The sequence below is a fragment of the Lagopus muta genome, chromosome 5 (genome assembly GCF_023343835.1).
Source record: "Lagopus muta isolate bLagMut1 chromosome 5, bLagMut1 primary, whole genome shotgun sequence".
In the NCBI taxonomy this organism is placed as follows: domain Eukaryota; kingdom Metazoa; phylum Chordata; class Aves; order Galliformes; family Phasianidae; genus Lagopus; species Lagopus muta.
The window spans coordinates 39,048,387-39,062,035 of record NC_064437.1 but is presented as its reverse complement, the minus strand read 5'-3'; the positions used below and the strand labels follow the sequence as shown (position 1 = coordinate 39,062,035).

General features: G+C 52.4%; 1 protein-coding gene across 3 annotated transcripts in view; it reads right to left on the bottom strand.

Annotated features, from left to right (window-relative positions):
- Nucleotides 1–4,437, bottom strand: part of ARID5B (AT-rich interaction domain 5B) — a 108,509-nt gene extending 104,072 nt beyond the window's left edge. The window contains exons 1-2 of one of the 3 annotated variants that reach the window (XM_048946424.1): nucleotides 4,336–4,437; nucleotides 3,847–4,107 (exon numbers count right to left, since the gene is read on the bottom strand). In XM_048946424.1, the coding sequence (XP_048802381.1) occupies nucleotides 3,847–4,107; nucleotides 4,336–4,356 (282 nt within the window). In that variant the 5' untranslated portion in view covers nucleotides 4,357–4,437. Of the gene's footprint in view, nucleotides 1–3,846; nucleotides 4,166–4,335 lie in introns of those variants that run through there. The other 2 variants (XM_048946425.1, XM_048946423.1) reach the window with 2 other exon arrangements.
- Between the last annotated feature and the right edge of the window lie 9,212 nt (nucleotides 4,438–13,649).

Sequence of the window (13,649 nt, the reverse complement as noted above, 5' to 3'; positions counted from 1 at the left end):
TGTTTCCCCAGACTGTGCGCAGCCCTACGAGGCTGCCTGAAGATCCCTCTGATGATGAATGTTGGGTCCCACCCGCTAGTTTTGCCCAAGACCAAACAGAACAGATCAAAACAGAGGGCCAAGCTGAAGCCCCACAAGCTGCAATCCCCTCTGTGTCTGTGTAGCTCAGTATTTCCAAAGTGAGACATGCAGAGAGTCCTGGGGCAGGGCACGCTGCACCGCAGTGGGATGTGCAGTGGGGTTCTGGTCCACCTGGTCCAGGAACCAGGTGGTGACGGACTCCTCAGGGCAATGGCTGCGAGCAGCCAGACCTGTCATTTCTACTGCCTGCTTCCTCCTCTTATTTCTTTTTCTGCCCTCCCGCTGCTCCTGAGCAGAGGTTCAAATTGAATTTATATCTGTCACTGCAGATAGAAGTCCTGACCAAAGAGAGAATAGGCTTCAGTCAAAATGTTTTCCCATCAGATAGCTCGCGGACCTCGAAGAGTTGTTTCAGTTCAGGCAAGTTGACAAGCAATTCATTCCTAATTTTGCCTACTACAGTTACAGTACGAAGAGCTTTCCTTGTAGATTACATAATTATATTTTTCTTAACAGGGAGTACATAGCATTAGCAGGTTTAAATTATGCAAGCTTATTCTTTTGTCTTTTGTTGTATTGTGTTCTATTGTACTGGTAAAACAATATGTGCTTTAATTAGCAAATATCTGTAAATAATTTACTTGCTTTTCATGCAGCAGAACAATGGAGCCAATTTTCACATACATCCACTGAGCATGTCTAGTGGGTTTCTTGCCAGAATCTTCCATTGTTCCATATCTGTATCAATCTGCCCATCATTAGCAGCTAACGTTCAACAAATCTGAAAGAAATCAAAGTTTCAGCCCCCAGGAGCACTCCTCAGCCCCTGAAACTCAGGCTGCACTTTGCAAATGAAGATTAGAATATCTAGTAAATGAAAACAAACTATTTTATTATCTGCATAACCCTGGCACCTTCACGTAGAAACATGGACGCCTGCCAAGCACTAAGGTCACTGGATTAATGCCATCAAATGCCGATGTTCATCTGACCTCCTGACTTCTTTTCAGCTACAAATAAAAAGCTCAACTTGGTGTGACGCCACGCATCACGCACGCATCCTGCCTCGGCAGGGTTAAATCTGAGCGTGAACCCACACACACACACACGCACACACACACAAAGCAAAAAGCTCTTAAATCAAGAGTGGATGACTGTTCTGAGACTTAAGGCATTGTTATTTTGAATGCGAATGAAAGGGCCAGAACAAGCACTGCAAGAATATTTCAATTATGTATTTCCCAGAACTGCATCTCTGAGCAACTGATGCAAATATTGCTCCCATAACAGCAGAACTTCTTCCTGCACAGAGGCGTAGGGCGCGTGAATCAGAGGGTACTTCTATATTGTACGCATATTGCTGCAATATTATTAAAAATGCAGAATGTATGTACGTGTGGCTCTCCTGAGCAATACAGTAATTATGATTAAGGGACAAGCGGCACAAAAAGAGCCGATTTATCTTACTTGTGCTTAGGAATACTATTGTGTAACTAAGCAACTAAAGACAAAATATAGTCTAATTAATTCACTCCTATGCTTATTTAAAAGACACAATTAGAACATTTTTATTTTCCAGCCTGCACACTATCTCAGCACGCTTGAGGGTGTACCATGTGAGGCCCATTACTCTCTGAAGACAAGAGTTTAATGTTCAGTGCCACAGATCAGACTGGGAACAGCCACTTCAGGGAGCAGAGTTTCCACAGCCCAAACTGGGAAATGAAGGGAGGAACACAGAAACGTGCTGGGAGGGCTCTGCCTCGAGCGGCCCATCGCACCCAGAAACTGTGGCTAATGGCGAGCAACATGTGCTCCTCCCTGACACTGCTGCCCTCTTTCCCTGCCAGCATACACTGCTGGTGGTGAGGTAAAAATATGCACAGTGGATGTGCAGTTACCAAACCTGCAGCATTCTATGACAAATACCATTTCTCCAGCACCGCTAAGACGGTGTGCTTGATTTTTCAAAGCTGAATTAATCCAAGTGAGTGTACAGCAGGGGCTGACGCTATGAGCATGATTTTCAGGGCACCCTTTAATGGCCGTGAGCCATGTCTGAGCCATGCCATCACCGCCGTGCTGATGGGGACAAGCGTGGTGCACACGCTGGGACCGGGCAGCTCCCACCCATGCCATCCTGCTGAGCCCCTCACCACGGGGGGGGGGGCCGAGGATGAACCTGCAGCACCTCTGCTCCCTGGGAGAATCTCTCCAGCAGTTCTAGATGGCATGCATGCATGGAGTGACTTCTGTTTTTTTTCCCCAATTAGTCTGAAAATGCAAAATATTGCAAGGGAAATAATTACAGGAAACCAGCTCTCTCCTCTCCTCCGCATGAGCAATGCTTGCTCATGTAAATTACTTGCATGAGTAAGGATTATTCGCAAGGCGAAAAGCATTGCATCAGAGCCCGGTTTGGGAGCGCAGCTGAGACCAACACGAGCTCGTAGTAAACTCGGGCCCTGATGAATGGGCGCCGGGCGGGCTCCCGCGGGCGGCCCAGCGGGGCGGGGGCAGCGGCAGTGACGGTGCGGGGCGACGCAGAGCGTCACATGGCACCGAATGCACCGGGCCAGCGCCGGCTGGGGCTTTTTAGGAACTGCGCCTCGCAGCCAACGCCGCCCTGGATTTGATGAGAGCCGGCTTCAATACGTATTTTCAGCCCTGCCTAATGAATGCCAACAGCTTTGCCACACGACAACATAAAACGTGACGGGCGCTTAGCCCTGGAAGCCCTTCTGCCGGGATCCATCCCTCTGCGGCCCCACTCTGCCCGCGGGGCAGGGGGCTGTGGACCGGGGATGCAACCCCATACCCGCACTTTTGGGACCCGGGCGGGACCCCGACCCCGAGCATCCTCGGGCCTTAAAGCAGGGGCGAAGTTCCCACCGCGGCAGCTGATCCCTCCGCAGGTGACTCCGCGGTGGGACAGGCATCGCGGTGCCACCGCGGCTACGCATCTCGTTCGACCCTTGCGCCGGGGCCGTGCCCGGTGCCGGCGGCGCCGGGGACTATGCTTAAATCCGTTGCAACGAAATCGGCCTCTACGTCCACGCATCGCCGATGGGCTCCGGCGAGCGGTGCCATCGGACGCTCCCGAGCAGCAGCCGCCCCGCGCCTCCTCGTAACCCCACGGCAGCGCACATTCCCCCCCCCCCCCCCCACCCCAGCCCGCATCCTCCGCCGGCCCGGCCCGCTCGGGGCTGTCACACGGCGGGCAGCGGCCGTCCCTGTACGCACGGACGCGGGGCGCGCGGCGGCTCGCGGGGCGCTCGGTTGCCCCCTCCAGGCCCGGCCCGGCCCCGCCGCAGCGCTCTGCTCGAGGACGAGGGCGCGGAGCCGGGACAGCGCCGCGCAAAGTTTCTGCCCTCTCCGCGTCCGGCGCGGCACCGAGATCGCGGGACGCGGGTCCTCCCGGTGCCGCGCTCCGAGTGGGAAACCGTCCGCACGGGGCTGAGCGGCGCGGGTGCCACCCTGCCCGAGCCCGGCGGCATGCGCCGCGCGGCACCGGCGGCGTTCGCACGTACCAACGCGCACAGCCGCGCGCCGGGCGCTCCCGCACCGCGCCGCAGGGACCCATCCCGGGGCGCTAATACCGCGCGGTGCGTGACAGCCGCGCGCCCCCCCCACCTCCCGCACGCGCGCAGCCCCGGGCACCGCGCCCCCCGCCCGCCACCGCCCCCCGTCCCGTCCCGTCCCGTCCCGCCGCCCCGCACGCAGCCCCGCACGCAGGTGGGCCGGGGCCGGCGCCGCGGTTCCCACCTCGCCGTGGTCACTGGTCCGGCCCTGCGGGGTGTCCTCGGGGAGAAAGTAAAGTTTGGCGCTGGAGAGAAGTTGCCGGCTGGTGCGCTCCTCCCAGAGCAGCTGCAGCTCCGCGATGCAGGCGGGCTCCTCCGCGCGGCACCGCACGAAGAAGAAGTCGCCGAGGGAGAGGACCCGCGCCCGGCCGCCGCCGCGGCGCTGGAAGCGGAACGCCCGGTAGAAGACGTAGGGGCCGTGCGAGCCGCACGGGGCGCCGACCCACTGCGGGGAACAACAACACGGCGGCGGCATCAGCGCCGGCTCCGCGCCGCGCAGAGCCGCGCGGGGGGGGGGGGCGCGCGGGGGCGGGCGCGGGGGGCGCGGGCGGGCGGGGGGCGCGCAGCGGCGCGGAGCCTCCGCGGCGGCAGCGGCGGCGGTGAGCGCGGGGCGGGGGCGGGGCGGGGCCGCGCGGGGCTGCGCGGCGGCGGCGGCGGCGGGGCCGCGCGGTACCTGCAGTGCGCTGCGCTCCATCGCGGCTCCGGCGCGATTGAACTCAACATTCTCCCAAACTTGTTGGCGTGAATGGAGCCCGGCAGGTCCTGGCAGGGCGAAGCCGGCCCCGCCGCCCGCCGCCCCCCGTCGCCGCCGCCCCCGCGCCGCCCCGCCGCCGCCGCCACCCCCCGCCCCGCCGCGCGCCCCGCGCCGCCCCCCCGCCGCGCGCCCCCCCGCCCCGCCGCCCCTCCGCCGCCCCGCCGCGCCCCGCCGGCGCCGCCGCTCCGCGCCGCCCGGCCCCCGCCGCCCGGCTCCGCGCCGGCAAAAATGCGGGGGGGCGGCGGCGAGGCGCGGGGGGGCGGCGGAGGGGCGGCTGCGCGGAGAGAGGGGCGACGGCGGCGTCCCCCGATTTTTGGGGGACCGAAAGGACGGCCGGGAGCGCTGCGGATCTGACAGGACCTGCGCGTATATGTCTAATATAAAGCCCATTTCCTGCGGCGCGAGGGGCGCTGCTCGGCCCGGCGGGGCGGCCCGCTCCGGGCGCGGGGTGCGGGACCGGGCTGTGCGCTCCCTCTCCCACCACCCAGCATCCCCCCGGCCCCCGGTGCGGGATGCGCGGGGTCCCGGGAGGGCGGCGGCGGGGGGCGGTTATATAAACACCCGCGCGGTGATGCTCCCGCGCCGGGAGGGGACGCGGCAAAAATCGGGGAACATCGCGGGGGATTCGGGGCCGCCCCGGCCTCAACGCTGCGAAAAGCCGAGGGGACGGGAGGAGGGGGGGGGGGAGCAATACACAAATAAATAAATAAATAAATAAATGGGGTGAATAAATGAATGGGTAAATAAATAAATAATCCAGTGCCCCGTAATGACGGCAGCGGTGACGTCAGCACCGCGCGGGGCAGCAACAAGTGCGGGGCGGGGCGGCACCGCGGGGCCACACGGGTGTGCGGTGCGGGACCCGCGGGGCGCCGATGCGGTGGGCACGCGCGGGCTTCTATTTGTTCATTTGCGCTGTCTCTGGGGGTAGGGCCGCTCCTTCCCACAGCACGCACGCAAGCGGCAGTTTCCATCTCGCACCCCAATCCCTCCGCTCCTGCCCCAGACCGCGGCTGACAGCCACGCGCCGGCACGTTGCGGTGCTACCGAGGCGGTCGCACACTGCGGGGCGGCACCGCCTCCCTCACCGCTCTGCCATCGGCTCTACGCGAGTTTCGCCCCTCCCCGAGCCGAAATAAACTAAATCCTCCCCTTGTTTATAGCAGAAGTTGAAATTCCGCATATAATCAAAAGTTGGATTTTGTCCTGCGGGTGCTGGGTAACTTCATATGCATATTTTGTAACTTTTCTCCCGCCAAAAGAAACGTGCAAAATGCCGTCATGTTTCTGTGCTCCCCTTGGAACATACCTTGTGCTGAAGCTCCTCATGAGGGCTGTTTTCAGTGGGGAGAGGGAAGAAGGCACCCGGTGTGCAGGGTCAGTGAGCAGCCGTAATGCTGCACCCATGGCAGCACATCATGGGTTACAGAGAAAACGGGATCGGGATCAGACAGAGCGGAGGCTGGAAATGAATACATAAAAACCAAAATAAGACTGCTCCTAATCAACAAAGCCGAACCCCAAAGCATTTAAAGCATCAGTTCATTAAATAACTTCGTTTTCGTGCCTTACAATTAAAAATACTTGTGGCTAAGAATGTTGGGAGACGTGAAGCAATTTGAACTAAAGTCTTCTAAACCCGTTTTCATACTTGGAACGGAACCCAACTGTGATCCAGTCTCAAACCTCATGTTTGCATGCACAGGGGCCAGGGCAGGCAGCAGCATTTGCTGTATTCCAGCTCGGTGTTTGCCACTTGGGGCTCTCCCTGCTGGGCTCTGCAGCGGCTGTGGGCTCCGTGGGCAGTGGGGGCTGCTCAGGGCCAGCTCTGCACAGAGCAGGGCTGGGGTGGCTGGGGCAGTGCATGCCCGGCTGCTGGCCGAGATGCACCTCTCAGATGTTGTTAATTGAGTCTGATGAATTTGGCTCCGGAGGGACCTATTACAGCAAGAATACAAGTGACATCAGAGCCGTAACTCATACGAATCAAGTCCCTGAATTACATCTGAAGGCAATATGAAAATGCATGTGGGACTGCAAACGGTGTCAAATAACTCTGTTGTACCTTATTAATACCACCGAGCTAACAGAAACAGCCATGTTATCACCCTAATGACATTACACATGTGTAATGCACACACACACAAGCGGGCTGCGTCACCACAATGCCATCACTCTGCTTGCAGCCTGAGAAGCGTGGTGACAGAGCACTCTCTCAGGTCTGATGGACCCTGGCTTGTGGCAGCCTTCTGCCCGTAATGGAGGCAGAGCTGGGCCTCAGAGCCCCATGGCTGGACACCTCGTTGCCCATCCCGGTTGCCCCTCCTCACTGTGGTCCTGCAGCAAGGCACCAGTCCATCCGCCTGCAAAGCTGCCTTTATCCTGAGCAGCATCTCTCCAGTGGAAATGGTCCTCCGTGCAACCCAACTGGTTATTTTTTAATCGTAAAGCTCGGAAAGGAATCTTGTGTGCGAGGGCTTCAGATGTGCTGTGCTTTATAATGCTGCACGGGTCATGCACACACATCCCACATCCATCTCCTGTCAGATCATTTACCTCGGCTGCTTTCAGTTAGAACAGCCTATACACACACACGTCCTCACATGGGGGAGCTGCTGTTGTAAATACTGTCCAGAGAATGCCAGCCTGTGTTTGCCCACGGTAGCCCAAGCAAGTTGTGGCTCTCAGTGTGCCAGACCTACATCGATCTCAATACGTGACTGACCTCCTTCCACTCAGCATGCCTCAGCCAGCACGGCATGTCTTCTGCCTTTGGTTTTAATGAACTGTCACTCCAAAGAGGATGGATGGCCGCCAGTGCTTGGGGAGCTGGGCAGGGAGACCACAGCCCAACCAGGTGAGGGATACCCTGGGCTCACATCTGTTACTTCCAGGACATCTTTGCTTTGCCCAGTGCCCAGCAGCCCCGCGGATAACACGCTTGATTATTCAACCATGGCTTCCAAAGAGCGCAGCTATCTGCCATACCACAGTCTTTACCTCACCTCCAGCTCCTCCCTTCTCTGCTCAAGTGAGCCCTGCATGCGTTGTTGAAGTACAAGCATCCCCGAGGTCTAACTGTGGTGGATCCAGGCCTCTGGGGATGAGATCTTTTTTTTTTTTTTTTCAAATCCTCTTGAGAAACAGATGCTTTGGCTCATCTTCATTATACCTACTCTGATTTATTTTAATTGCTCTGGGTATCCGGAATACTACGATTGCATAATCTCATGCATATGCCTTTAAAAGGAAGCTTGGCTGTAAGACCGAGAAGGCAATGCTACATACCAAAAAGGTACTATGCAAAATCTAACTTATTTTGGAAATCATTGGAAAGAGCTCTACTGAAAATTCACGGGAAAACGTATGCCACATTTGAGTGATGATTTTGAGAGGTGCTTTATCTAGCTTTTGGATAGAAAGGGCTCTGAAAATTGCATTCCTCCAAAATCTTCTGCCCTCCATGCCCAGAATGGAAGTGCAGTGGGTGGTAGCGATGCGCAATGGTGTTATGGCCCTGGGGGCAGCTGCAGAGCACTGTTACCTGAGTGCCACCTCCTTCTGATCTGATGCCATTTCACGAGACACAAATTTTGTCTGCTTGTAAAAAAAGCCTGCACAGGCTTTCTTGCAATTAAGAAAAAAAATAAGGTACTTAATAGTTCGAACTATAGGAAAAAGAGTTTGTTTTGAAGTCATGTCAGTATGCATTATCTGTTTTAATGCATTGCTTTTCTGGAGAGAGATCCATATCTTACAGCTTTCTCTTTCTGCATGTTTTTTAAGTATCTCTCTTTGAACAAATTAATGCCTGCCGTAAATACTGTCCCTGAAGCCAGTGGGGGAGAACTATGAAAGAATTTAACCAAAAATTTGGGAAAAAAGAAACAAAGACAAAAAATACCCTTGGCATATTGATATGCTTTCCTGTCTTACAGGGAAAGGAAATGCCATGGATTTGGTAGGCTACCTACGCTGTATTCGTTATTCAAAATCACGAGCCGAGGTTTTATCTTGCAGGAAATACATTAGATCCATCCCCAACAGCCCTGCTGTCCACAGAGAAATGTATCTGTGTGACCCATGCCTCTGGATGTGCAAGAGGTACCATAGGGGGTGTTCGACTAAATGGGCTTTGCACAACACTGAGATAAGTAAGCCCAATAAATTTCACTGGTGAAGGAGGATATCCCTAATCATATCTTATCTTTTCTGGTCTTTAAGGGGAACCATGAGCACGTTTCCCTTCATTTCACTTATATCATTTGTGTGGGATCAAACTGGATTCACGTTTATTGAAAAGGACAGACCCAGAACTGTAGCCAACACTACCACGAATACAGGTGCTTTGAAAAGGGACATGTAGGATATCCATGCTAACATTGCTAGTTTTTCCAGAACAACCAAGTTTATTAATCCCCTTGCAGCAAATCCAGTGCATTCTTAGTGGACCTGTGGCTGCTTTGCACAGCTGGGTCATGGGGACCTTGAGGAGCCCAAAGCTGCTGTCCTTGCAGCATGCAGCACAGAGCTCTGAACTGTGGGCTCTGACCTATGCTTGGGCTTCTGAGCCCCTGCTGTTGGACTCCTCAGAAACCATCACAAGCAGCAGTAAGATGTTGTGAACGGCAGCAACACGACCATTTAAAGGCTACACCTTTTAAACGCCCACAAATTTACTTCAGGTTCAGAGGCTGTAATGAGATTCTAGTAGGGAGAACGAGCCCACAGAGACTATCAGGAATATTAATGTTATCACAGAAGTTTATTAGTGCCTGCACATCTAGAAGTGCGTAAGGAAGCCCTTTGGGTTTTGTTGCACTATCAGCAATTATCATGAAAAAAAAAAAAAGATTTTCCTGCTCCTCCCTCTGATTTGGATTTGCAAATGAGGCTCCGAGATTTAAGTTTGTGAAGTGTTTTGGTACATCAGTGGAGCAGATGCTTTCCCTGTTGTCTTCTGTACCATTTCTCAAACAAGAGCTGAGGGCTTCTCCTCTCCTCACTTCTCATAAATGTGCCACTCCTAGCTCTGCTCCACATGCCTCATGCTTCGGAAGTCTGTAGGTGCTTCTGTCATTGCACAGAATTACAGTAACCCTTCAGAGGTGGGTTCACACACCAGGTTCTTTCACTGCTTCCAAAGCAGCCAGAGCCCTTTGCTTTGCTCTCTTTTGTTCCTGCTTGCCTTTCTGCTGGTGGAAGGTATTGCCACTGCTTGGTTTACAGTGGGAGCAATGCAGTCCTGTTGTTTATTCAGATGCCAAGAAGAAATCAGCGATCAGTTTCATAAGGAAAAAGCCAACAAGATGTGAGCACAGGCTCAGGAAATGTGCCCCTGACACACCAGAAATCCTTCCTGTCCCTTCTCTTCTTTTCCTTTTTTATGGGTTAAGGGCTATAAAATCTTGTGCCTGTTATCTGTGCTGAGATCTAATGCCTTGATCAGCCTTTCTGAAAGGTTTGCTTTTCTTTAAGCTCTTCATTTGTTTAAAGGGGGGGAAAAAAGTCACAGTCATACTGACTGGTGGGATTGGAACCTCTAAGCAAAACTCTTGGTGCTGTGCTGAGCCAGTGGTGCTGCAGAACTGATAGGCTCGGTGCTGGAGGCTTGGGAGGAGGAACGTGCCCAGAGGGACATCCATTTCCCCTGCAAATGTGGTGCAGGAGGCCTGGCAAAGATGAACCAGGCTTTTATAATTCTGTGATTTTCTGACTTCAGAAGGAACCCATCCATTCTTAGTTCCAAGGGAGCAGCAGCTTGGGTGCAAAATTTCACCCCTATTTACATTTTGAAAGAAAATATTGAATGCATGCTTGCTCTCAGAATGACCCAACCTGGGATGAGGACTCCGCAGTGGCTGGCCGTGCCCAGGGAAGGAAGGCCCTGCCTTTAAGAAGCAGCAGCAGCAGCTCCCACTCATTCTCACAGGCAGTAGAGGTGCTCCTCGGCTGGGCACCTCACCCAAAGCCACGCTGCACTCTCCACCAGGCAGCTCGCTCCTTCATCACAGCGGTGCCATGAGCATCTCCCCTGACACAAAGCCCATCAAGAGATCTCTCCCTACTACTGGGCAAGGCCTCAATTCGGTCTTGGTTAAACTCCTGCTGCTCGGTGTGCTTTCAAAAGTGGGGTGTATTGCTGATGAGGAGCTCTTGGCTGTTACATTTAATTAAGGATTCTGCTGAAAGTTCTGCTTAAAATAACAAAGCTCGCTGTTCAGAAAAGCATAGGTGATTCCCCCAGAGGTCTGGCCAGCATTCCTCCTCCTATTGTATAACATTATTGATTAATCAAAACTAATGCTCACAGCTGTTGCCTGATGGATAATGGTCTTCGGTGTTTGCCTGCATATAATTATTTACTACTGTATTGATGTTATTTATTTCTTCATTAGGTATTGTTGGCTGTTTAATTATGTGAAACACAACAGCAAGTGTCACTGCTAAAAGCCATGGGAAGGACTGCCCAGAGCTGAAATCTTTTGACCACAAGCTGTAAAAATGAATTTGAAGATAAAAATTCTTCAGCCAACATTTTGAGTGAAGACCACCAAACCGCAAATGCGCTACATGCAATCTGGAGACCAGTGCCAGCGTGCCATGTTCAGAGAGATTTGCAATGCTGATTTGATTGCACGTGGTAATCAAATTGCCTTTCAGAGCTGTGTGTTTTGGTAACTCCCAAAACACATAGGAAAGGTCCCTGTCTATTATTCTTGGTAGCTGCATATTTGAAATAAATCAAGAGGAAACTGATTTCCAAGATCTTATACCTGAGCGGTGCCTAACAAAGTACCTTCCAAAACACAAATTCTGTGCCAAGTTCTGAGGACCTCCCAGGCTACATGTGGCTCTGCCCAGCATCCCTGGTGGAAAGCTGGGGACACCCTCAGAGCTCCCCCCATGGTGCTCCTTTTGCCCCCTCGCTCTCCATGAGGGATGCAGGCCCCTATGCTGTTGCCCCAACATTCCCTCTCCCCTTCCCTCTCAAAAGCACCAGGCAGGTCTCTGCCCAGCCCCTCTGAATCAGGAAGCCAACATCTAATTCTTGGATCCATGTGAGACGAGATGTGCTGAGGATTACTTAGTGCATGACATAAGGCCAACCTGGAACTACTTTTATTTGCCAAGACCAACCCATGAGGATGTGGGGACAAAATCAACATCTTAAATTCTCTCTGGAAACCAAGAGGCAGTCAAGACAAAGCAGATTTAAGACACACGATGGCTTTCAGCAATCTCTAGGTACCAACCGTTTTAAAAGGCAGAAAGATGCATGACTGCAAATGTGCTATTAAAGTACATGGATCTTCTCAGTCTATGAACAAACAGAAGGACTCATGAATCCCACTATAGCTCACAAATCATTAACACACCTACAACATATCCAAAGTCACCTCTGTATCTCCTTAGCCACAAAATAAAAATTCCAGGCAGCCCTCAGCAGGCCCTTTCTCCAGGGTAGGAGGACACGTAGCTCTGGCAGCCTTGGTTGGCTATCAGTATGTGTTATTTGGTACCTACTACTCCAGATGTTTCCATACAGACTCCTATATATCTCTTTCTTTCTTCCGAGGTAGTGCACTGAATTTAATGAGGTCTTAGCTACCACTTTATGAAATGTACACAGAATGGCCAGTTGCCAAATCTCTAACCTCCCTGCAGTCTTCTCCTAACACACTGGCCATCATTTTCTCTCCAGGGGCCCAGAAGAGGACTAGACTTATGCCTGGCACAATCATGTCACTTGCACCTGGTCCAATGCACCTCAAACCCAGAGCATGACTCAAGTTTGCTCTGGAGATGAGATTCTCTCCAAACTCTCAATGTACAGTGTACACTCACCTCTTACTTTAGACGCATCTGGGAAATACCCCATGCTCTCAGGTAGTGTCTCCAAGGGGGAAGAAGCACACCTGCAGTACCACATTCAAAAGTGCCAGGTGTATGGCCATGCTCAGCTGCACTGTATGGACACTGAAATCAAAGTAAAACAACAGCAGAATCAGGCAGTGCCTGTCAACTAGCAGACATCTTTGTGGCTAGATGCTCTGGCCTCATACTGTAGGTCACTAAAAAAAAAACAACCAACTATCCCATTGGATTACTTCCTGCTATCTTCTGCCTCTATTCCCTTTTTTGTTGTTTTTGTGGCATCGTGAGTACCACAACGGTGGTTCTAAGAGATAGCATAGGCTTAATGACAGAAGAGAAAATGCAATAGGAAGGCGCTGGGAGCAGAAAATATGAGAAAAATAATAAACAGAAGGAGGATAAAAAAAGAAACACAATGGGCCCAGGGAATTTGGTCTCCACTTCCCTCCTTGTTTCCTATCCAATCTCCACGTTTTCATGCATTTCCTCTTCCTAGAGCCAGCTCTTCCTCCTGTGTTTTCAAATGTCACAATCTTTCCTGTATCCATTATGCCCGCATTGCATAGGGCACCATGGGCAGCTTTCCAGCAGAGATGCACAGAATGATGGGGAGCACAGCTAGGATTTTCAAAAGAAAGTAAGGAAATCCTTATGGAGAACTTGGTGAGAATTTGGCACTTGGCACTCTTTTCCTCCTTTGAAAGTCCCACCCTACAGGAAAAATCTAAACAAATGTATGCCCCAATGCTGATAAATCCATTTGGAAAGATATCAAAGAAAAGCTTGCTAGGTTTGGAGACCTTTGAAGAAAGGGAAATATCCTGCCAATCTGATGCTGAGATCTATCTCATTCCACCATGTGTTCCAAATCATCAGAGCCCTCCATGGCTCCCCTTCTTCCTCGGGGTGTGGAGGGCAGCATGTTGCCTTGCTGAATAAAGGAATTTGGAGGCCAGGAGGACAGCATTATTTGAGGAAAATTCAAGTGAAAAATTACTTGACCATGGAAGTTGTTACTGTGCCTAAAAATATCTCAGTGACTCAGATTACGGAAAACGGCAAAGCTATAGAGCAAAACCATAGCCTCTTCTCAGCAGTCAGCTGGCTTCATTCACCAGCCTGGCATCTCTTCCCCTTATGGTTTTAATATCATAAGAGAGTTTTTTGCGTTGGGTTTCTTTTTTTTTTAAGTCTACAGTAAGTTAATGTTTAATGGATCGCCACGTACTGTTCTTGGTGTTTACATGTTCTCTAACTAACCAAATTTGTAGAGCAAATTAAAAGTCTGTAAGACCAGGACAAGCGAATTCCCGATATTTGTTGCTCAGAAACTATCTCCTCGTTCAGTCCTGCAT